The 24,576-nt window shown below is 47.9% G+C and overlaps 1 protein-coding gene across 3 annotated transcripts in view; it reads right to left on the bottom strand.

The window, feature by feature from the left end:
* The window catches only part of MYO18B (myosin XVIIIB), a 286,207-nt gene that overhangs the window by 196,032 nt on the left and 65,599 nt on the right, over window positions 1-24,576 (bottom strand). For all 3 annotated transcript variants that reach the window (XM_074390993.1, XM_074390995.1, XM_074390994.1), the window contains exons 13-17: window positions 14,192-14,365; window positions 11,248-11,338; window positions 8,058-8,250; window positions 3,820-3,900; window positions 1,348-1,495 (exon numbers count right to left, since the gene is read on the bottom strand). In XM_074390993.1, coding sequence (XP_074247094.1) covers window positions 1,348-1,495; window positions 3,820-3,900; window positions 8,058-8,250; window positions 11,248-11,338; window positions 14,192-14,365 — 687 coding nt within the window. The remainder of the gene's footprint in view (window positions 1-1,347; window positions 1,496-3,819; window positions 3,901-8,057; window positions 8,251-11,247; window positions 11,339-14,191; window positions 14,366-24,576) is intronic.

Below are 24,576 nucleotides of genomic sequence, written 5' to 3'. Positions count from 1 at the left end.
GGGGTTTCCACATGTTGGTCAGGCTGGTCTCAAACTCCTGACCTCAGGTGATCCACCTGCCTTGGCCTCTCCAAGTGCGGGGATCACAGGCATAAACCACCGTGCCCAACCAGTACATTTGCCTTCTTAAGTGCCTGGTGGTGTGGGGCTCACAGGAGTCTCAGATCCAGACAAACCCTGTTTTGAATCTGCCTTTTGGTCCTTCTCCTCTGGGTGACCTTGCACAAGCATATCTGGAGCTCAGTTTGGGAATAAGAATCTGTACCTCCAAGTGTGGGACAGAACCCTACCAGAAGACATACGCATAGGGAAAGCTGAGTACGCTGCCCTGAGTCAAGTACAGGCAACACTCCCCATCCCAGAATCACGTTCTCCATCACCATCAGCACCCACAGCCTCATCAAGAAACCTGCAACACCCTCCCTCTGGTGACAAAGCTCTGCACGCACATAACCTTACCCAATCATTGTAGCAGAAATTCTAAGCAGAAAGAAGTCAGGGGTGATGTCATTCCCCATTTTAAAAACACATCAACTAAGACTACAAGAGGTTTGCCCAGCATCATGCAGGGGAAAGTAGAAACAGTTGGGCTTGAACTTGGAGCCTATGGATACCAAATCTCATGATCTCTTTGTTCTGGTTTCAGGTCTCCATCTCCCCTCTTGCTCCCCCTTCCACCAATTCGACTCCCACAAGCGCTATGGACTTTACCTGCAAGACACCTCCAGAGGCGTCTACCTCCTGGGGCAGCCCAGCTCCTGTCTCATCCTGACCACCTGCCTTCCTATCATATCTTCACACTGCAGCCTTGCAGAACTTTCCAGAACATGAAGCGCACCATGCCTCCCACTGCCTAGAATCCTTCACGGCTTCTTGTTGCTCTAGGGTTAAGACCTTTCCATGGCCAGCGAGGGCCGCTGCAGTGTGAGCCCAGATGACATCCCCAACCTTGTCCCGCGTCACGTTCCTGGCTCTATTAGATTCATCTGCACGCATCTCCCACTGGCCACCAGAGAAATGAGATGTGCTCCCTCGGGCGCGGCGCAGTTGCAGGCTCACTGTGCATGCATGCGCTTGGCCACAAGTTTGTCTCTTCCCCCTGAGGACGTGGCCCGTGCCAGGCTGGTTTATTACCACATAGAACAGTACCCAGCACATAGTGGCTGCCCAGTGTATTCGTTGAATACTTGAATGAATGAAAGCACACACAGGCTCATGCACATTCACCTCTGCGCGCTGGAGCCTCTGTGCAGGCCTTCTCAGGGCTTTTCCTACAGCTGAGAAAGACGGATTCCAACACCCAGACTGGACTCAGCCCCCATCCCCAGCCCCTTGCTTCTTGCTTACCTTCAGTCCCAGCCCCTTCCTTCTCGAAGGCGGCGCACAGACGCTCCAGCACCACACTGTCACTGGAGCCCTCTACTCGGACTTCCTCATCCAAGACCCAGAAAAGGCCTCTGGCATCCTGAGCACCTCCTCCAGCTGGTAAGCGGACCTGGCAGGAGACCCGAGATTCACTGAGAGGCCCTGATCCCCATCAGAGGCCTGTCTTGGGCTTTTTTCCCCACAGATAGAAAATGGGGAGTCCCAAGCCTCAGGACTCAGAATCTGCCTACCCCAAACCACGCTCCCATTCACCCCAGACTCTCTGTGTTGAAGCCATGAAACTCCAGCAACTTCTCATTAGCAAGCTGTCCGAATCCTGCTTCTGTCCTCACCTCCTGTGTGACCTGGGGCAACTGACTACACCTCTCTGAGCCTTGTTTCCTCCCGAATAATGGAGACCGAAAATACCTTCCTTGGAGGGCTGTGGTGAGCATTTAACAAGGGGAACCCTCTGGAAATAACACATTTCTAGATACATACAGGCAGCTGGCCTATTTGTGTACAACCAGACAAGAAAGGATTAATTCTGTCTGCATCATTTCCTCTAAGAAGTCTTTGTATTTTTTTTAACTAAAATCTTGGGGCAAAAAAAAAAAAAAAGCAACAAGCACTCAAAGAACATTTCAGACAAGAAGGTGAACTTGATTCAATCGCACAGACATAGAATTTTAAATCTAGACACAAGCTTCAGAGACCGTCTAGTCACCCCTGCAGTTTTGCATATGGGAAGCTGAGAGAAGCCGGGGGTGTTTAAAGGGCCTCTCCGAGGGCTCACAAGGAGTTGGCACAATCCAGAAGGCCACCAAGCAGTTATAGAGGAAATGCAATGTGCCCAGTGACCAACTGCCCTCCTGTGCCCAGGACATGAAACTTACAGTGCTAAAGCTGGGACAGCCCTATGCAAACCAGGACAGTTGGTCACCCTGACTGAGGAATCCGCATCCATCAGAGGCCCAGAGAGGGGAGGGGGCACATTCAGGATCTCACAGATGGAGAGTCAAAGACGCAGAGCTGGAATTAGATTCCAAGCATCCTTCATCTTGGGATAAAACACAGACTCAGACATAAAGGAGACCAATGAACTTCTTTATTGGGGCTGAAACTGATAGCCAGCCCACACTCAGAAGGTCCTCAAAAACAGCTGTTGAGGCTGGGCATGGTGGTACATGCCTGTAATCCCAGCTACTCAGGAGGCTGAGGCATGAGAATCGCTTGAATCCAGGAGGCAGAAGTTGCAGTGAGCCAAGATCGTGTCACTGCACTCCAGCCTGCGGGACAGAGTGAGACTCCATCTCAACAAAAAGAAGGGGGCTGTTTGCAGACACAGAACCCGGACACCACCCCGCCCTTCCCAGCCAACACTGTTAAATCAGCCCTTCAGACCCGCCCTTTCCTCGGAGACACAGAGGTGAAGAAGCACAGCGTGGAAGGGAATGAACCAGACAGATGCCAGCCAGAAGAACCCACTGAGAACAGCCAGCCGGGCTTACACAGTTCAGGGCTTTGCAATTGTGGATGCAGCCCGCTACATGCCAAGAGAAAGCCTGCAAGCCCCTGGTCAGCAGAAGACAAGGAAGGAAGAAAAGGACAGGGGCAGCCTGCAGTGTCAGATGCCAGGCGAGCTGCCACCTGCAGGGCACCTCCTGTGTGCCAAGCATCATGCCAGGTGCCTTATGTGCAATATCTCATTGATGTTCACAGCAACCCAGAGGAAGTAGCATCTCCATTCTGGGACATGGGGAAACGGAGGCTCAGAGAGGTGAAGCAACATGCCCAAGGTCACCAAGATTGGACCCGAGCATGGCAGGGTCTATGGCCCAAGCACGTTTGTACTAAATAAAATGTGAAGAAGAAGAAGAAGAAGAAAATCAAGTGAAATTGTCAAGGGCAGTTCTGAGTTGAGCAGATCTGGGGTAGCAAAGTGAGTTGTAGGGATGGAGAGAGTGAGGTAAAGACTGTGTCCCTCAAACTAACACCTGTCTGTCCCCAAATGAGTTCGGGGGCCTGGAGCAAACATGGCCCCTGTTCTCCAGTCCCCAAGGCCCCCAGTCTCTTCTGGGCACAGAACCTTCATCCAAACACCTGACCTTTCCAGGCCAGCATGGCTGGAGGCCTCTGGCCACGAGCCCTGAGCTCCCTTTGACTCAGGCCTCAGGCTCCCAGGTATGAGTCTATTCTAAGACATAGACTCAGACATAAAGGAGAGCAGTGGTTCTCAACCTGAGAACGCTGAAATCTCCACCGTTCAGGCCACACTCCCAGACCAATCCACACAGAATCTGAGGGTGGGTCCCAGACGTCCACATTCCCAATGAGCCTGGGGTGACTCTAGGTGCAGATGGCATTAACAACTAGCAGAAGACTCAAATCCGCCAGCATCCCGGTATGGCTAACTGGCATCCGAGAGCCTGGGTTGGCCGGGCCCTGTGTTACCTGAGAGGGATTTTGATCCACAACAGCCACAGTGGCCCCTGGGGAGGGGTCCGGGAGGTCAAACTGCACAGGAACACCTTCCTGGAAAACCACAGGATTTAAAAGTTAGCTCTTTTCGTGAGTGGAAGGGGGAAGAAAACTTTTGAAGAAGGAAAAAGCACAGAAGACTTCCATCTCCTCTTGGCCCTTTAAAAAAAAAACTGTTTTTAACATTTTGGCAAAAGATATGTAGCGTAAAGTTTACCATTTACCCATTTTAAGTATATAGTTCAGTGGTATTAGGTACATTTGTGTTGTGCAGCCATCACCCCCAACCATCTCCAGAACGTTCTTCATCTTTCAAAACGGAACCTCCGTACCCATGAGACATAACTCCCTAGTTCCCCCTCCCCTGGCATCCTACTTCCCGTGCCTCTCATCTTGACTATTCTAAGTAGCTTATGTAAGTGAAATCATACAGTATTTATCCTTTTATGTCTGACTTATGTAACTTAGCACGACGTCCTCAGGGTTCATCCACACTGTACCATTTTGTCAGAACTTCCTTCCTTTTGAAGGCTGAATAATACTTCCTTGTAAGTGCCTATCTTGTAATATGCTATCTCATTTCGCTTGTCCATTGCCTGCCAATTGCAATCCACACATGGGTTGCTTCTGCCTTTCAGCTATTGTGAATAACGTTCCTTTGCAGTTTGGTGCACAAATACGAACTGAGTCCCTGATTTCAATTCTTTTGAGTATATACCCAGACATAGAATTGCTGTCCTGTGGGAATTCTATTTTTTTATGTTTTGAGGTACACCATTCTGTTTTCCACAGTGGCTGCACTGTTTTACATCCCCACCAATACTCTGCAAGGGTTCCAATTTCTCCACATCACCCCAAGACTTGTTGTTTTCTGATTATTTTCTTAGTAGCCATTATGATGTGTGGGAGGTGACATCTCAATGTGGTTTAGATTTGCGATGGTAAGCATCTTTTTGTGTGCCTTTCTAAGTCTTTGGAGAAGTGTCTATTTAATTAATTTTTCCAGTTGCTAATGAGGCTGTTTGTTTGCTCATCACCTTTTAGCCTTTGTGGGAAAAGAAAGACTATAAATCAATGCTCCAACAACATTCTGTGATTGTTCATCATGCGGGGTGTCAGCCAACATGCTGAGAGCTTTATCAGAAACTGGCAACTCAGTCCAAACTTTTAAAATATTTACTGAGAACCTAATGAGTGCTAGGCTGCGTGTTCGGTGCTGGAGGGAACAAGTGTAAACTGTGGGAAATAACAGTTGCCACAAAAATGTCACTGGAAGCCAGGCGTGGTGGCTCTTGCCTGTAATCCAAGCACTTTGGGAGGCCAAGGCAGGCGGATCACCTCAGGTCAGGAGTTCGAGACCAACCTGGCCAACATAGTGAAACCCTGTCTCTACCAAAAATACATAAATTAGCTGGGTGTGGTGGTGGGTGCCGGTAATGCCAGCTACTTGGGAGGCTGAGGCAGGAGAATCACTTGAACCTGGGAGGCGGAGGTTGCAGTGAGCCAAGATCACATCACCACACTCCAGCCTGGGCAACAAGAGAGAACCTCTGTCTAAAAAATAAAAATTTTTTAAAAGTCACCAGAAATGTTCAGAAAATGCTGTGGACAAAGATGTTCATCACAGTATTGTTTATAAAGCTCTGTACTGAGAAAGCACCCAGATATCCATAGGAGAGGGAATGCAATCAGATCTAATCACTGCATGCAGGTTTACTAAGATTTGTAAGTGGAGGGAGGTGATATGAATAATGTAATACTGTGAGGAAAATGACAGATGACAAATCATGTGTACAGGAAGATCCCAAATCCACAGAAAATATAATAAAGGGAAAATAATTTTAAAAGAGAAAAAATAAGAGAGAGAGAGAATGGTAACAGTGGTTGTCTCTGGATGGAAGGGCTAAAGGAAATTGTAACTTTAGTTTCTTTGTACTTAGATGAACTTTCCAGTGTTTTAACTTAAAATGTATTACTTTAATAATGAGAAATAAGTGAAATATTATGGGAAAAGTAGAATAGCTGTTACCATACACTCAAGGATTAATATAGATGAACCATTCTTCATTCTTGTTCATTAAATGCTCAAAATAGCCCCTTTGGGGAGCATGGTAACCATCTTCATAAAACAATCCCAGTTCTCTGCACTTCCCTGTATCCATACTTTGCAGAGTGACACTGTAGTGCCTCCATCAAGAAGTGGAGCCTGTTTTCCTACCTCTTGAATCCATGCTCAGCCTTAGACCTGCTGTGACTGACAGAATACAGTGGAAGCGACTTTGTACAAGTGCCAAGTCTAGGTCTCAAGGTTCCCTGCACGCTTCTGCTTGCTCTCTTGAAACCCTGCCCAGCACCCTGAGGGAAGCCCTAGCCTGCTGGAGGAGGAGACATTTATGGAGCAGGGACAAGGTTATCCCAGACAAGGCCTGCCTGGATCTGCTCATGGCCGGCTGATCCCAGACATGAGAGAGCCCTGACAAGATCATCAGAGCCACCTACCCCAACCTACACCTGAATCTGAACATAGGCTCGAGAACTATCCCGGACCAAGACAGCTGCCCAGGCCATCCAGACACTTGGGAGCAACAACCAAAGGTTTTTTTCTAAGCCACTACATTTGGGGGTAATTTATCATGCAACATTATCATGGCAAAGCATAACTGATACAAAAGTATTATTTTTTTTTTTTTAAGACGGAGTTTTCGCTCTTGTTACCCAGGCTGGAGTGCAATGGTGCGATCTCAGCTCACCGCAACCTCTGCCTCTTGGGTTCAGGCAATTCTCCTGCCTCAGCCTCCTGAGTAGTTGGGATTACAGGCACGCACCACCGTGCCCAGCTAATTTTTTGTATTTTTAGTAGAGACGAGGTTTCACAAAAGTATTATTGTCTCTGTTTTCCATGTAAAAAAAAAAATGGAGGGTCAGGAGTGAGTGCCATTTCTAAAGCCACACAGCCAATAAGTAACAGAGTTAGAATCAGACCTCAGGTATCATCAGAATCATCTGTTTGAGATTCATTTATGTTGGTACTTTATTTTTATTGCCAACCAAAGAAATAACTATAACTTCAGTACCTATTATTCTAAATTATTCTACTGATGAACAATATGGCCAATCCTAACATTTTGACAGCAGTACTTGTTGGAGTGAAGGTGGTCATACCTTCAGGGAAGAAGGTGGGAATTATATAGGGAACTGAAGGTATTCTCATTTTCACCTGGGTGATAGAGATACATGTATGTTCATTTAGGTAAGCTCATTGAGCTATACGTGTCTGAGTTATGCACTTTGTAAATGTTACATTTCTTTTTTTTTTTTTTTTTTTTTTTTTTTTTTCCTGAGACGGAGTCTCTTTGTCACTCAGGCTGGAGTGCAGTGGTGCAATCTCAGCTCACCACAACCTCCACCTCCTGGGTTCAAGCAATTCTCCTGTCCCAGCCTCCCAAGTAGCTGGGATTCCAGGCTCACACCACTGCACCCAGCTAATTTTTGTATTTTTAGTAGAGATGGGATTTCACTATGTTAGTCAAGCTGGTCTCGAACTCCTGACCTCAGTTGATCCACCTACCCTGGCCTCCCAAAGTGCTAGGATTACAGGCGTGAGCCACCGCTCGCCACCTTATATTTCAATGTAAACTTTTTTTTTTTTTTAAATGAGAAAAGAACAGCTGGCAGGATCATGCCTGAACACGCTTCCTGGTACACACACAGTTTCTCTCTGGTGCCTCCTAGAAGAGGAATTGCTGAGTTATGGGGGGGCAGGCGTCTTCAGCTTTGTGAGAATCACCATGCTCTGTGGCAGAGGGGTGTGGAGCCCACTGCTTCCACCCGCCCACAGACGTCAAGGGCATTCCTCACTCGGGGAGATGCAGACTGACTCTTGGAGGCACATTTCGCTTGAGTGAAGTGGGAGAGGATGAAGGGACATCCCAAAGAAGGGACAGCTGTGGAAGCAAGGCCTGGGGAAGCCCAAGTTCCTTGGTGCTTTTGGGCATGGGGTTCAGAAGGCGGTGGGGGGAGAGGGGGAGGCTGGGCTGGGGAGGGAGCAGCAGAGGTCTGGGGAGCCAGGCCCAGGGACAGGGCTTTGTTCCCTGGTGACCTGAACAGGGTGAAGCTGCAGGCTACTGCGGAATGGGAACCCCACCCCTTCCCGTCTGACCTCGCATCCTCCACGAAGCTCTGGCGAAGGCGCTGCTGCAGCCCCGGCCTACCTCTCGATATCGCTCCAGCGTGGAGACGAAGGTCCGCTGGTAGAAGAGCAGCTGCAGGCGCTCGTGGGCATAGTTGTGGCACAGCTCCTCGAAGGTGGCCGCCCGGTCCTTGCCCTGGTGCCGGGGGTTCTGGAAGCCTGGAGAATCCACCACCATAATGGAGGCCGTGGAGAGATGGTGGGAGGAGAAGGACCTATGGAGAGAAGAGAGAGGTGGAATGTCTGAGATGGCGTGGAGTCTGGGAGCCCACTGATCCAAGCCTCCGGCAGAACTGGTTTCAAAACCAAGCTCACCTCTTACAAGCTGTGTGACCTCAGGCAAGCTACTTAACCTCTCTGAGCAGGGGTTTCCCCAACCGACAAATGAGGATGGTGGTGAGTAGGCTTATCCCTATAAGGATTAAAAGAATTAAAGTGCCTCCCACAGGCCCAAAGTAAAAAAAAAAAAAAAAAAAAAAAAAAGACTAGCTTAAGGTCACCCAGCAAACTGACTACCAAGTGAAGTCTGGGCCCTCCTTTTCTTCCTTCAGAGACCTATTGAAATAGAAAAACTATTTTATTTGATACCTCAGCTTATGAAATTCTTTCAAGCTATCACCTCCTTGTATTCTCCTGATGAATCTGCAGGGGTGGACTGGGCAGGGATGATTCACATCAAAATCCAGGAGTTCAGAGACTTTGGAGCCAGTCACGTGTGGGCTCAGTCCTTGCGCCGTGACAGAGGGGCTGTGTGCCTTGGGAGAGTTGCCCAACCTCTCTGAGCCTCCGCTGTCTCAGCCATGAAAGGGCTAATGAGGGCCACGCGCGACTAGCTCAGAGGGCTTTTGTGAGAGTTAGGTGTGATAAGCTTCCCCCGCTATGAAAGTAAAGTTGACCACGTGGTTGGTGCTCAGTAAAGGCCACCTGTTATCTTCACCGTGAGCATGATCAGCTAGGCGCTCTGCAGGGTCCTTGGTTCTCCTGCGTGCCAAGCTTTTCCAAGTATCAAATGGGGATCATAAGGGATAGTAAGAGCAGCCACCACATAGACATGCCTGAAGATGAAGTCGGTTCATTCTAGGCAAGCCAGCCACCTACTAGGTGCTTATAAAGGCCGTAGTAGGTACTTTGATCATCCATGCACCATTTCACAGACGTGGCCTCCGAGAACCAGAATCTCATAGCAGCTGCCCGTCACTGGTGAAGGCAGTTGCCTCCGCGAGCAGTGCATTCACCACTCCCAGTACCCCTCTAAGCACGCCTGATCCCCTTGGTTTCTAAACAATCTGTCTGTGGGCTCAGACGCTAACGACTTCAGCAGCGTCAGAGGGAGTTGATGCCGTGTCCACGACAACTTGGGAGAAATCCGGCTGCTCTGTTGCTATGCGTCAGCCTCAGCCCTTTAACAGGATTTCAGAAGCCTAATTATGCTTTCGGCTTTCACAGAGGGGGGAAGGCAAGCCTTTGCCTAGGCTCTGGATTAGCTCCACTGAAACACTGCTTCAAGGGTTTCCAAGCCTGGGCTCAGTGCGCTGCGAGTAAGGATGGAAAACAGACGCTGCCGTGCAGCCCCGCAGAGGCGCGTCAGAGACACGTCCTGGCCCAGTCCAAATGTCTGCCTCTGTGCTCCCATCCCTAGCAAGACAATTTTGAAAAATACGCGGATGAGAACAATACGCTGGGCTGTTCAGGGAAACTGAGGGGAGGAGATGAGAATGCAGCGTTGTGTTTGCTCTCGGTTCTACCCCTTCCAAGCTTCAGCCTCCTTCTCCTTACAACGGGCTGGTGTGAGTATCCCATGATGCAAAGCGAGTTAGGCAATTGGTGCCATCCCTGGTCCTCAGTAGGTACCCAAAGTGCTTAGCTTTTATTATTGGTATTTTTTTTATTGCATTTTAGGTTTTGGGGTACATGGGAAGAACATGCAAGATTGTTGCATAGATACACACATGGCAGTGTGGTTTGCTGCCTTCCTTCCCCTCACCTGTATCTGGCATTTCTCCCCATGCTCTCTCTCCCCAATCCCCCACTCCCTCATCCCTCCCCCATTTCCCCCCAACAGACCCCAGTGTGTGATGCTCCCCTCCCTGCGTCCATGTGTTCTCATTGTTCAATACCCGCCTTTGAGTGAGAACATGCGGTGTTTGATTTTCTGCTCTTGTGTCAGTTTGCTGAGAATGATGGTTTCCAGGTTCACCCATGTCCCTACGAAGGACACGAACTCATCGTTTTTGATGGCTGCATAGTATTCCATGGTATATATGTGCCACATTTTTCCTGTCCAGTCTATCATCGATGGGCATTTCGGTTGGTTCCAGGTCTTTGCTATTGTAAACTGTGCTGCAATGAATATTCGTGTGCATGTGTCCTTATAGTAGAACGAATTATTGGTATTTTTACAATCAGTCTTAGGAAGAGCAGGGGTTTCCCCAACTGTTAAATGAGGATGGGGGCGAGTAGGCTTATCCCAGGGACAGCTATAAGGACTAAAGGAATTAAAGTGCCTCTCACAGGCCCAGAGCAAAAAAAAAAAAAAGACTTGCTTAAGGTCAACCAGCAACTTCACTAGTAAGTGAAGTCTAGGCCCTCCTTTTCTTCCTTCAGAGACCTACTGAAATTAACAAAAACTATTTTATTTAATAGCTTGTTTTGTGACAGAGTCTCTCTCTGTCACCCAGGCTGGAATGCGGTGGTAAAATCCCGGCTCACTGCAACCGCCACTTGCTGGGTTCAAGCAATTCTCCCTGCCTCAGCCTCCTAAGTAGCTGGGATTACAGGTGTGCGCCACAACGCCCGGCTGATTTTTGCATTTTTTTAGTAGAGATGGGGTTTCGTCATGTTGGCCAGGCTGGTCTTGAACTGCTGACCTCAGGTCATCCTCCCACTTCAGCCTCCCAAAGTACTGGGATTACAGGCATGAGCCAGCATGTCTGGCCAGGAAGTTATTTAAACTCATTATTTACTTTAATCTTCACAGCAACCCTGAGGGAGAGAGCTACTGTACAGACAAGGAATGGGAGATCAGAGAAGTGAACTGATTTACCGGCCACACAGCCAGTGGGGGGCCAGGGTGAAAGTTAAACCCAGCACTCTTCGCTTTAGAAACACTCTTGCCAGCTCAGAAATTACCACTTTGCTCAGCTGCCGGGTATGTGAGTTCATCTGTGTACCTGCAAGAGACCGACTTCTGCCTAGGAAAAAGTCCTGTTTACCTGTTGATGAGTGAGACCACGACCGCAAAGAGCTCCTGGTACAGGCCCGAGGCCATCCCCTCCACACACTCCGTGCCTGTCATCTTGAGCCCTGGGAAAGAAGACAGAATCAGCATCCTTGGTCAGGATCTTGCCTGGGGCCCGGGACACCACTACAGAGCGGCAGGGACCACTTTAATAAATTTATCATAATAATTTCCTTCCATGCTGAAATTATTTCTCCAGGTTCTTAGTGTCCTCTCAGTCTAAGTGTCCTAAGTGTGCCCTCTCAGGGCCCACAGGGTCCCATGTAACCTGCCCTACCTTTGCTCCAGAGTGATCTCCTGCTCATCCTCAGGGCTAGCCCAAATGTCACCTCCACGGGAAAGCCTTCCTTGACTACCACTACCACCACCACTAGGCCATTCCCAGCTCTATGGTGCTTCCAATAGCACTTCCCGTAGCATAATCTTTCTAGCATAGTTATTTTATTAACTCATGTCTACCTCATGAGCCTGGGAGTACTCTGAAGATAGGCACTGTCCCTGGGTTTGTTGGTCTTTAAATTGCCAGTGTCTGGCACATAATAGACACTCAGTAAGTGTTTATTATTTTCTTTTTCTGGAGAGAAATTTGGCAATTTTTAATTAGAAGCCATAAAATGTTCATATACTAGGACCTAATAATTTCACTCCTAGACTTTTATTCTACTAAAATATTCCAAGAAATAAAGCTTTCTGAGGACACAGATTCATCCAACTGTTGATTAAATTGGTAAAAATCACTTTGTCGAAATGACTTGCGTGCCCAACGATAGCAAATGGGTTAGGTAATTGGCAGTCTGTCCGTACAAAGGAATGCTTAAAGTCAGGTATGAAGAATAGTGAACGAGACTGGGAAGGTGCCTCCCTAGAATGTCAGGAGGATATAAAAGCTCAGAGACTATGATTACCAGTTGTGGACTCGATTTTGCTTGAATACACACACACACACACACACACACACACACACACACACACACGCATATATGTGCATCCCATTAAAATCACCAGCCTTGGTTAAGGAGCACTGAACCAGGCAGACTGAGGAGCACAGGGGGTCAGATCACACATTCTGGCCCTTAAATTTAAGTTCCATCTAAAGAATCGAAAACACAGTTTCCAGATTGGTGTGCACTGGTGCCTGGAAGAGTGATTCTGCTTGTACATTCCAGGCAGCCCACTGCAGCCCCGAAAGCATTTCCCACCCCTCCTCTGGCTCCACCCCCAACCTGGGCTGTTGCTAGGCAACCTGCAGCCTCCCAGCATCTCTCTTAAGCCCGAAGGTCCCCTGCCTGCTTAATGTCTACTTTTGAGACCTCGGCCTGAGAGGTTAACTTGGACTCACGAAGTGGTGAGTGCATGTGTCTGTGCATGTGTGTGATGTGCCTGTCCTTAAGCATGTGTATGGTGTCTGTGCCAGTGCATGTGTGTGCACACGTGTGCTTGTGTGTCTATCCATGTGTCTGTGCATGTGTGTGATGTGCCTGTCCTTAAGCATGTGTGTGGTGTCTGTGCCGGTGCATGTGTGTGCACATGTGTGCATGTGTCTATCCATGTGTCTGTGCATGTGTAATCGTGTGGCATGTGCCTGTGTCACATATATTTGTGCACATGCTTACACATACACGTGTGCCCTGCATACCTCTGTGTGTGTGGTGTGTGTGGTGTGCATGCTTGCAGTATACATGTGCCAGTGTCTACGCATGTGTGTGTTCATGTGTGCGTGATTGTGTGCTGCGTGTCGGTGCACACGTGTGCATGCACAAGTGTGCCGTGCAAATGTGTGTGTGCGTGTGTGTATGCACACATGGTGTGTGCAAGCATGCGTGTGCACGCTTCTGTGCATGTGTGTGTGACTGTCAAAGAGGAGAGGTAATCTTCAAGAAAATCACGGCTCACACCAGAGCACAGACCTGAAAGGAAACACAGAGGGCGGATGGGGTCCAAGCGACAGCCCTCACGCCGAAGTTCCTGGAAGGTGGAAGAGATGGGCCCCCAAACCACAGCTCACAACAGTTCTACTCATTAATCCCAAACTCTGCTGTCTCAAGAACAGCTGCTCTGAGAGCGCTCCCAACGACGCACAGAGGCTGCAGGTGCCGGCAGATCACATCCTCGCAGGTACAGCACAAAGTCCTCCTGCTTTCCCCCAGAGCAGTTCAAAGCTCCCTCATTCTTTCAGCTGCTCAGGCCAAAATCCCAGCAGCCACTGCTGGTCCCTCTCTTTCTCTTAGGGCCCATGCTATCACCTCAGCTTGTAGACTAGCCCCTGAATCTGTCCACCTCGCCCCATCTCCACTAGCACCTCCCACCATCTATCACCTGGTGATTTCTATAGGTTCCCGGTGCGTCTCCCTTCTTCCACTCACTCCCCAACCTTCATCCAGACTGAGCTTAAAGCCGAATCACGCCATCCCCTAGCTGAAGCCACTCCATGGCTTCCCAAGGATCTGAGAATAAAAACCCTGGTTTACAAGCTGGCCACACCTTGCTCTCCACCCTCAACTTCTCCCATCTCTCCACCTTGCTCCAGCCACTGGGGCTTTATTTCCATCCCTCAAACAGAAAGACTAGTCTTTCCCCTACCTAGTAGATGCTCAACAAACATGAAACCCAATGGAAATGCACTGGTCCACTGGCCCTGCCCAGGGCATCCCCTCCCCACAGCGCGGGGAACCCTCCTGGGTTTCAGCAGCCTTCTTGACCACTGAATGGAGGTGGCTATTTGAGCACTAGCATTGACCAAGTAGAAACCATGTCCATTTCCACCTATGATGGCTTCCCCTGCACCTAACACAGGCCTGCCTAGAGTAGGCTCTTAATACATCCTTGATAAAAATTTTTTTTTTAAAGTTCTAGTGGTGTGTCCCCAAGAGCTGCCCAGAGAGGGGCCCAGCTCACCCAGAGAGGCAGCAGCCACGTACCTGAGGTGGCTTCCTCGTGCTCGAGGCCCCATTGGCTTGGCCCAAACGTCACTTGCTGGATGATCTGTCGGAGGTGGTGCTTGAAGGTGGCCGTGTTCAGCTCCTCATACTCACAGCCCAGGGCCTCAGCTGCGTAATTTGCCCACTCGAACCTCATGAACTGCTTCCGACCCACTGCACGGGGGAAAAACAGAGGTGTAGCAGTGAGGCTCCAGACACCGGGTGAATGAATGCCCAGAGGCCCTCAGAGAATCTCACCACCCTCCCAGTCGCCACACCAGCCCCCTCAGCAGGGAACTCGGACAAGTGTCCAGGCCTGGGACCCTAAGCAATGGCCCCTGGAGAAGTCAGGTGTCCCCAGGGACTTGCTTATCCAAATTCCCCACCACTTGCATTGCTTCCTTTTTCGAAGCAATCAAAAATATTCTGGAGAAGCATTCTAAATGTGAAATTGGGGGAATGGTTAGTAAAATTATTATTTATTCACCCACCCATGCATCCGTTTACCTGTCCATCCAGGCATACACTAGACCCTGCAAGCCGGCTACCTATCCTCTCAACTCCTCACCCAATCACACATCCACTGAACCAGCCGTCTGCTTATTCTGTACATGCTTGCTGAGCTCCCACCATGCGACAGGCACTGGGTCTGCCACCGAAATCAATGAGCAAGACAGACAAGGTGCCTGTCCTCATGGAGGGAGTGTGCCATGAGGGAGTGTGACAATAGACAAGTAAACACATAGATAAGGTGATTTCCGGCCATAAAATTATAAAGTTTCCTCTGTCCTCTGCCAAAGAGAAACGAAAGCAGGGTGCTGAGCTCAAGAGAGACTGAAGAAGTTGTTTGCTATCTGTGGTGGTCAGAGAGGGCTCTATCTGAAGATGTGATATATAAACTGAGCTATGAAAGGTGAGAAGGAGCTTCCACCTAAAGAACCATGGAAGTGCTTCAGAGGATGAAGGAGGAGGCAGTGCAAAGGTCCCGGGGCAGAAATGAGCATGGTGTGTTAAAGGAATGCCAAGCAAGCCCATGTAGCTGGAATGTGGGGAGAGAGGAACCAGACAAAGTTAAAGAGTCCATGGAGAGCCACTCTATGGACTATTATAAGGCCATTTAAAATTAGCAACAAAGACCTTGCATACTATGGACCATGCTTGCACTTGAATGCTAAGTGAAAAGTAGATTTAAAAATGGTATCATAGGACCGGGAATGGTAGCTCACACTTGTAATCGCAGCACTTTGGGAGGCTGAGGAGGGCAGATCACGAGGTCAGGAGATCAAGACCATCCCGGCTAACACAGTGAAACCCCGTCTGTGTTTAAGATACAAAAAAAATTAGCTGGGCATGGTGGCACGCACCCGTAGTCCCAGCTGCTTGGGAGGCTGAGGCAGGAGACTCACTTGAACCTGGGAGGCAGAGGTTGCAGTGAGCCAAGATCGAGCCACTGCACTCCAGCCTGGATGACAGAGCAAGACTCTGTCTCGAAAAAAAACAAAGAAGAAGACGAAGAAGAAAACGATACCATAGTACAATGTCAACTGTGTGAACCATTCTAAATTGCTGTAAAAAAAAATAATAAAAAGGGAAATATAGCCAAATATTAACCATCACTGCTGGGTAAGAGGATTTTATATTTTCCAAATTTTCTACCATGTTTGAGCACTAACTTTTTTTCAATGAACAAAGCCTTTTTTATTATATTTTAAGTTCTGGGGTACATGTGCAGCTCATACAGGATTGTTACATAGGTATACACATGCCATGGTGGTTTGTTGCATCCATTCCCCATCATCTACATTAGGTGTTTCTCCTAATGTTATTCCTCACCAATCCACCCACCACTTACTATACCTCCCCTAGCAGCCCACATCCCCCAACACAGACCCCAGTGTGTGATGCTCCCCTCCCTGTGTCCACGTGTTCTCATTGTTCAACATCCACTTATGAGTGAGAACAGGCAGTGTTTGGTTTTCTGTTCTTGTGTCAGTTTGCTGAGAATGATGGTTTCCAAATTCATCCATGTCCCTACAAAGGACATGAACTCATCCTTTTTTATGGGTGCATAGTATCCCATGGTGTCTATGTGTCAAATTTCCTTTTTTTAAAAAATGCATTTTAGGTTTTGGGGTACATGTGAAGAACATGCAAGATTGTTGCATAGGTACACACATGGCAGCGTGATTTGCTGCCTTCCTCCCCATCACCTATATCTGGCATTTCTCCCCATGCCATCTCTCCCCACCTCCCCACCCCCCCATCCCTCCCCCATTTCCCCCCAACAGACCCCAGTGTGTGATGCTCCCCTCCCTGTGTCCATGTGTTCTCATTGTTCAACACCTGCCTGTGAGTGAGAACATGCAGTGTTTGATTTTCCGCTCTTGTGTCAGTTTGCTGAGAATGATAGTTTCCAGGTTCATCCATGTCGCTACGAAGGACACGAACTCATCGTTTTTGATGGCTGCATAATATTCCATGGTGTATATGTGCCACATTTTCCCTGTCCAGTCTATCATCGATGGGCATTTGTGTTGGTTCCAGGTCTTTGCTATTGTAAACTGTGCTGCAATGAACATTCGTGTGCATGTGTCCTTATAGTAGAACGATTTATAATCCTTTGGGATATATATATAATTTATATATCCAGTAATGGGATTGCGGGGTCACATGGAATTTCTATTTCTAGGTCCTTGAGGAATCGCCACACTGTCTTCCACAATGGTTGAACTAATTTACACTCCCACCAACAGTGTAAAAGTGCTCCTATTTCTCCACATCCTCTCCAGCATCTGTTGTCTCCAGATTTTTTAATGATCGCCATTCTAACTGGCGTGAGAGATGGTATCTCGGTGTGGTTTTGATGTGCACTTCTCTAATGGCCAGTGATGAGAAGCATTTTTTCATATATCTGTTGGCCTCATGTATGCTAATTTTTTAATCCACATAAAAATAAATGATTTCTTAAGACAAATAATAGTGCCGTCCTTGAAACATTTTCACTAACAAATATATTTTAAAATGTCGAATATCACTAATCATCGGGGAAATGCAAATTAAAACCACAATGAGGTATCATCTCACTCCAGGAGTATGGGTGACCAAAAAAAAAGTACTGACAAGGAAGCCAAAAGCAGGGGTAACTCTTAGACTCTGCTGGTGGGGACGTAAACCAGCACAGCCACTGTGGAGAGCAGTATGAACTTTCCTCAAAAAAACTGCAGACAGAACTACCATATGATTCAGCAATCCCACTACTGGGCATTTATCCAAAGGAAATCAGTACATCAGAGAGACATCTGTACTCCATGTTTACTGTAACACTATTCACCATACCCAGGAGAGGGGATCCGCCCAGGGGTCCAATAACAGACAAATGGGTAAAGAAAATGGGTCTGTATACACAATGGAATACTATTCAGGCAAAAAATAACGTGAAGTCTTGTCATTCATGGCAACATGAATGGAAATGGAGGACATTAAGTGAAATAAGCCAAGCACAGAAAGACAAATATCACATGTTCTTATTCATGTGTGGAAGCTAAAAAAAAAAGTTTATCTCACAAAGGTAGAAAGTAGAATAGAGCGTGCGGCTGGGAAGGGTAGGAGGCAGAGGGGTAGTTAGGGAGAGAGTTGTTAAAGGATATAAAAATCACAGCTAGAGAGGAGAAATAAGTTCTAGTATTCTATAGCACTGCAGGATGACTGTAATTAGTCATAATACATTATATAGATTCACATAGCTAGAAGGAAGATATTGAATGTTCCTAACACAAAGAAATGATCATTGTTCGAGATGATGAATACACTAATTACCCTGATCTTGTAACTATACATTATATGTATAGAAACACCACTATGTACTCCATAAATATGTACAATTATTATGTCAACTTAAAAAAAATTAAAAATGTTTCTCCTATCTCTTATTTTCCTATAAATGTGCTTCCATCTAATAAGAATCACAGCCGCCAATAGGAATTTTTCATTCAATCAGAAAGAGATTGTGAGGGCCCAATTCTTCAAGCAAACAGCATGATGAACCAGTCTGGCTGATGGCAAAATTAGAAATTTGGAGAGAGACATTATCTAGGACTTTGAGCTTCCCCAAGAAGGAGTCCTGGCTCCAGTCACTAAGGGTATCACAGACAGACACTGCTTATTGACATCCTGCTATGTGCCAATTACTCTACAGTGGTCATGAGAGCATCACTGTACTATCCTCATTTTATAGACTATGCTCATTTTACAGGTGATGAAACTGAGACTCAGAGAGGCAACATGGTTCATCTTTAAAAATCCCGTCACTTGCAAAAAATGATGGAGAAGATGATGGTGATGATGGTGATAGTGATGGTGACAATGGTGATGATGATAGTAATGGTGATGATGATGATGATGGTGTGATTATGATGTTGATGGTAATGATGGTGGTGGCGATGGTGACAATGATGGTGATGATGATGATGGTGATGATGCTGGTATGATGATGATGGTGATAGTTATTTAGCTGAAAGAGTGCTTACCTAACCAGGTGACCCTCGGCAAACTGCCTCACCTGAGCCATTTATCCCAGGTCACTCCTTTGATAAGAGAGAGGCTGGGATTTGAATTGAGAGAACAAATAAAGGAGAAATGAGGGATGGGAAGGGAAGGGGAGGGGAGGGAAGGGGAGGGGAGGGGAGGAGAGGGGAGCGGAGGGGAAGGAGGACAAATGAATGAATGAAAGAGAAAAAGAGAGAAGGAAGGAAGGAAGGAGGGAAGGAGGGAGGGAAGGAGGGAAAGAGGGAGGGAGGGAGGGAAGGAGGAGGGAGGGAGGGAGGGAGGGAGGGAGGGAAGGAGGAAGGAGGGAGGGAGGGAGGGAGGGAGGGAGGGAGGGAAGGAGGAGGAAGGGAGGGAGGGAGGGAGGGAAAGGAACAAGGGAATATAATGAAGCTACAGTCTCTGAGTTGCTCAAATCCACCTGCAAAGGCAGGTCTTTCCCTTTATGTCAATACAAAACAAGAGAGAGAGAAATAACACAGCCGTTTTCCCCCATGCACCATCAGTTCAATTGCCATCAATTACTGTGGCCTCCTGCATTTATTAAAACCAAGTTATTTCTCCTTCCAACAATAGCTGTGCTGTTGCTGAATTACTCAACATTATGTGACTTATTTATAATCCTGCTGCATCTGGTTCACTTTTCTTCACACGGAGGTTTACAATTCGGAGGCCTGTGAGGAAGGAGGCCGCCTGTAGAGAAGAGAAAAGTCTAAAAGGCTGTAGCTGCTACAGGAAGAGGCAACGTTCTGGAGACAGACTGCCTGAGTTCAAATCCCACCTCCACCGCTTAAAGCCACGTGATGTCAGGGAAGTCATGGCAACACTTTGAGCCTCAGTCTCCTCCTCTGTAAAATGGAACTGGCGAACAGAATTTACCCCATGGAGGGCTTGTGAAGAATGAATGGGGTTATATGGGCAGGACGCTCAACACACAACCTGCTCAGTAAATGTCAATTCTATTAAGATCCCACTCGGAGATTTCCATCCTTAAAAATGACAAATGGGTCAGAAAGAGAAACCCCAGGAGCAACTGCAATTCAGGTAGCTGTGGCTTTCTGCCCAGGAACATCCAGCAAAGTTCTGTTTTGGGGAACATGGAAAATGTGACCTCCTCATTCTTGGAGGCTAGAACTTCAAATCCATTCCCGTTTCTGAGGCCTTCCACTCAGTCCTGCCGCCCGCCCCCAGGAGCCTGCAGCCCCACAAACTGGGCATACTGTTACACCTGACTGGCTTCAGAGAAAGCTGTCCAAAGTTCTGGCCAATGTGGCATCTATCAACTGATGGCGAGTTAGCCAAAATCCTACATGAATCATTGCCTGTGTCTTAACACCAGAGAACACAGCACGCAGACCACTCCCAATGTTCTGGTGATGATGAGCAGGTATTTGGGGGAGAAGAAGGCTCTACGGGCAAATCAGTTGGAGCAACATCAAACGACACTCAGCAAAATAGGTTGCCTTCTTGCGGGACTTGTCAGAACCTTGAATATGCCCACGTGTGTGGAGAATTTACAAGAGAAAGGGAGCCTGTGGGAGGGTCTCCCAAACTAATCTGATCAAGAAGCCGGAGGAGAAAGATGGATGAAGCATCTTTGAAGGGTGGGAACAGTGGAAAGAACTGGAAACTGGGATGTCCAAAGATAGTTTCAACCTGGCTACAAGATCTCAAACAGGAGACATCACCTCTCTGAGCCTCAGTTGCTTTATCTGTAAAATGGGTAGCTCCTCTCCCATCAGATTCTTTAAAAAATGAAATAAGATATTGAATGTGTGACACTACTTAGGAATGTGTCCCAGAGCAGGGGATCCAAGCAGAGGAGCAGAGTTGTCAGGGAGACCTCGGCTGGAAGATGTCACCTGGGACACCTGTAGGAGCAAAGGCTCGAAGAGTGGACCAGCTGCAAGTCTGAGCAACTGCCTGAGGTCACTCAGCTTGCAAGAGAGACGCCAGGACCAAACCCAGACCTAAGTGGTCCCCCTGTAATGCTCTTTCCACATTCACATGCCCCTCACTAGGGCAGGCTGAGCGAGGGCCATCCACTTCTCAAACTGCGCCTTTTAAAGCTATTTCCTGGATCCAAGGGAAGCCCAAGAGCAGCTGGCATTTTCTGAGTGCCCACCATGCATCTGACCCTGTGCTAAGCATGCAATCTCATCAATACAACAACCATATAATAAGGCATGATTACCAATTCCATTTATTGGTATGGCCATGAACCCTTCAATGCAGTGTGATGTAAAGAACGAGAGTGTGGGCCAGGTGCAGCGGCTCACACCTGTAATCCCAGCACTTTGGGAGGCCGAGGCGGACAGATCATGAGGCCAAGAGATCAAGACCATCCTGGCCAACATGATGAAACCCCATCTCTACTAAAAATACAAAAATTAGCTGGGCGTGGTGGCGGGCACCTGTATTCCCAGCTACTTGGGAGGCTGAGGCAGCAGAATCGCTTGAACCTGGGAGGCAGAGGTTGCAGTGAGCCGAGAGCATGCCACTGCACTCCAGCCTGGGTGAGAGTAAGACTCCGTCTCAAAAAAAAAAAAAAGAATAAGGGTGTGGGATTTAAAGACAGAACCTCTTGGTCCAAAATTAGGCTCTTCCCCTCCCTATGTCCATGACCTTAGGTAATCTGCTTTGCTTCTCTGAGCCTTCACTTACTCATCCATATAATGGGTATAACCTACCACATAGAGTTCTATGGATTAAATGGAATAATCCATGCCCCCATCAAGACAGGCATCGCTCATCCATGTTGCCATGTCGGGTTCTGAACATCACTGTCATTTCTGTCAAGTGGTGAGGGACAGGAGGCAGGCTGACCAATAATCTGACTCTCTGGGGAGATGCACATCAACTCCTATAGCTACAGGACCCCAGGGATTGGAAAGGGTTAAAGACCAGCCCAGGTCAGCCTCTCCTAAGCATTGCTGCAGAAAACTCCCCTGGGCCCTGAACCAATTTTTCATTAATAACAATAATGCCAATGATAGCAATGACAGAGCTTTAAATACTCGAGTTCAATAATGTCAGCCTCACAAGAACCCCTAGGAGGCAGGCACTTGGATGATCCCCGCTTACAGATGAGGACACTGAGTCTCAGAGGTCGAGGGAGTCACATAACCATGCAGGAGAAACAGGATTGAACACTGGTCAGCGTGATCCCAGAACCCATGCCTTTAGCCCCGAATCTGAGCTGTCTTCAACTCTGCTTAGACTGACCATCTTCCAAATTGAGGATTGGATGGAGATTAGTGGGAGCTGAGAAGGAGCTCTCAGGGGAGAGGGTGGAAATCCTAGCACCCAGAATGTACCCACCAGCTCAGCCAGCTGGATAGCCTTGTAGTGGAGAAGAGCAAGAACCCTGGAAGCAGAGAGATACCGAGTTCTGACCTTGGTCCCATCACATGCAGCTGCTTGACTTTGGCCAGATTGCATCAACTCTCTGAGACTCAGCATCCTGGACCACAAAAGTGATGATTCCTTCCCTACCTGTCAGGGTTGCTGTGAGAATTAAAAGTGAGAATTTTTGCAAAGTGACCCCTAGCCCTGGGGCTGAGGTGGAGAACAGGGAAAACTTGGAGAGGATTTTAACAGAGGTCATTCCTGGGAAGATGAGTGTGTCTGATTTTAATCTCATACAAAAAAAGAGGTCCCAAGACAGAGAAATTGCATCTTGCTGCAAAGAGGGCATGGAGTTCATCCTTGATTTACTCTTCTGAAGGTAGAAGGTCCTTTGGGGGTCTCACAGAATGATGAGGGGGTGCCACTGGTAATAAAATAGAGAGCAAAAGTCTCAGGAGCCATTCTATCTCCACCTCAGGAGGGAGCTGGGATGCATTGGCTATGGAGACTTTGCAACATTACAATTTCTTTTTTTCTTTTTTTTTTTTTCTTTTTTTTTTTTTTTTTTTTTTTTTTTTTTTTGAGATGGAGTCTCACACTGCCACCCAGACTGGAGTGCAGTGGCGTGATCTCGGCTCACTGCAACCTCCACTTCCTGGGTTCAAACAAGTCTCCTATCTCAGCCTCTTGAGTAGCTGGGATTACAGGTGCCTGCCACTACACCCAGCTAATATTTTGTATTTGTAGCAGAGGTGGGGGTTTCATCATGTTCACCAGGATAGTCTCGATCTCTTGACCTTGTGATATGCCCACCCTGGCCTCCCAAAGTGCTGGAATTACAGGCATAAGCCACTGCGCCCAGCCTATGATTTTTAAAACCTGTCTTACTTATATGCCTGGCACTGTACCCCAAAGCCCTTGGTGAACAGCATCTCAGTTCATCTGCACAACAGAGCTGTGAAGCTCAGAAAACTGAGCCTCAGACAGCTTAAGTTACCTGCTCAAGGCCACTATGGCAAGATATGGTCACATCAAGACCTCTCATCCTATATGCCCTAGAATCTCGCTGCTCCCTCACCTAGGAGAGGAATCTGGCTTTGCTCATCCTTGAAACTGTGACATGATTTTTACCAGCGGAACATGGCAGAAGTGGCACAGCTCAGAAAAGGTTATGCAGTTCCATCTTGCTTGCTGGAAACTTGGACTTGGAGTCCTGAAGCCACCATGCCATAAGGAAGCCCAACTAGCCCACATGGAGAGATCTGAGACCACATGAAGACTGGCAAATGGGCTGCTACTCCAGCCTTCCAGTGCTTCATCAGCCACCAGTTGACTGCAGCCACATGAGGGACCCCAAACCAAAAACCTCCCAGCTGAGCCCTTCCAACGTGGAGATGCACAGAAGCCTTGGGAAGCAATAACGTGATTGTTTAAGCCATGGGCTTTCTGGGCTGATTCCTTCTGCAGCGCTGTAATGGAAGAGCCACAGAGCCAACCAGTGCAGGAATTCTTACTTCAGTTTGAGCCCAGATCTGTGTCACTCCAGACTCTGCTCTAACCTCTGCCCTACACTGCCCTTGGACCTCCTGGGCCTTCTGCTAAGCTGTGGAAAGAGCACTGGACTGAGAGTCTAGAAGTGGACTCTAGTTCTGAACGTGCTGGTCTCTAGCACAGAAGCTTCATTTCATGCCTTTAGGTGAGGAGCCGCATTTCTGAGAGGTATAGTTTCTTCACTCACCAAATGGGTTTAACAGCTGTTACCAAGCCCATCTCAGGGGCACGCTTTAATGCCAACACAAAGAACTAACAACCGAAGTGCTTTGCAAAGAAGAGAGTTATTGCTTCCTGAATACCTCCTAGGTGCCAAGTGTTAAACATTTATTATCTGACGATACAATGATTGTAGAAGGTAGGTAGGGTTATTACTGTTTTACAGACAAGAAAATTGAGGTCCAACGAGATGAAAAGTCACTGACGCGAGATGAATCACACTATCAGGAGATCGGGGAGCCTGGCCTCATATCCTGCTCTGTCCAGTGCTGAGACCCCAGCTCTCCCCTACTCCCTACTCTCTCTTGACCAAGTTCAGCTCAGAAAGCATCCATTGGCTGCCATTCAAAACACACAAGCACAAGCCAATGGTTCCACAGGCCACTTTTTGCCAAAGGAGAGAAGCATTAGCTTGGATGAGTTGTCTAATGACCCTGGAGTGACGGCTTGAGCCATGAGCCTTGGTGAACAGCAAATCAACCACCCTCTCAAATCACCTGGTGTTTTCTGCCTGCCATGTGGTGACGGCCCTGAGACACCCTTCCCACTGCCTTCCCCAGAAACCCATCAGTAATGGAAGCCAGAGAGACAGAAAGGAGGTATGGACTCTCCGGAGACAGGGTTAGGGATGTGGTCTCGTTGCCACCACAAGAGCAGGCTTCTAAGATCCAAAAGCCAGCTGTGCCCAGCCTCTCAAAACAAATCGGTAATAAACTGACTAAGTC

The sequence above is a fragment of the Saimiri boliviensis genome, chromosome 21 (assembly GCF_048565385.1).
Source record: "Saimiri boliviensis isolate mSaiBol1 chromosome 21, mSaiBol1.pri, whole genome shotgun sequence".
In the NCBI taxonomy this organism is placed as follows: domain Eukaryota; kingdom Metazoa; phylum Chordata; class Mammalia; order Primates; family Cebidae; genus Saimiri; species Saimiri boliviensis.
Note: the sequence above shows the minus strand (reverse complement) of the source record. Positions and strands in the feature narration are given on the sequence as shown.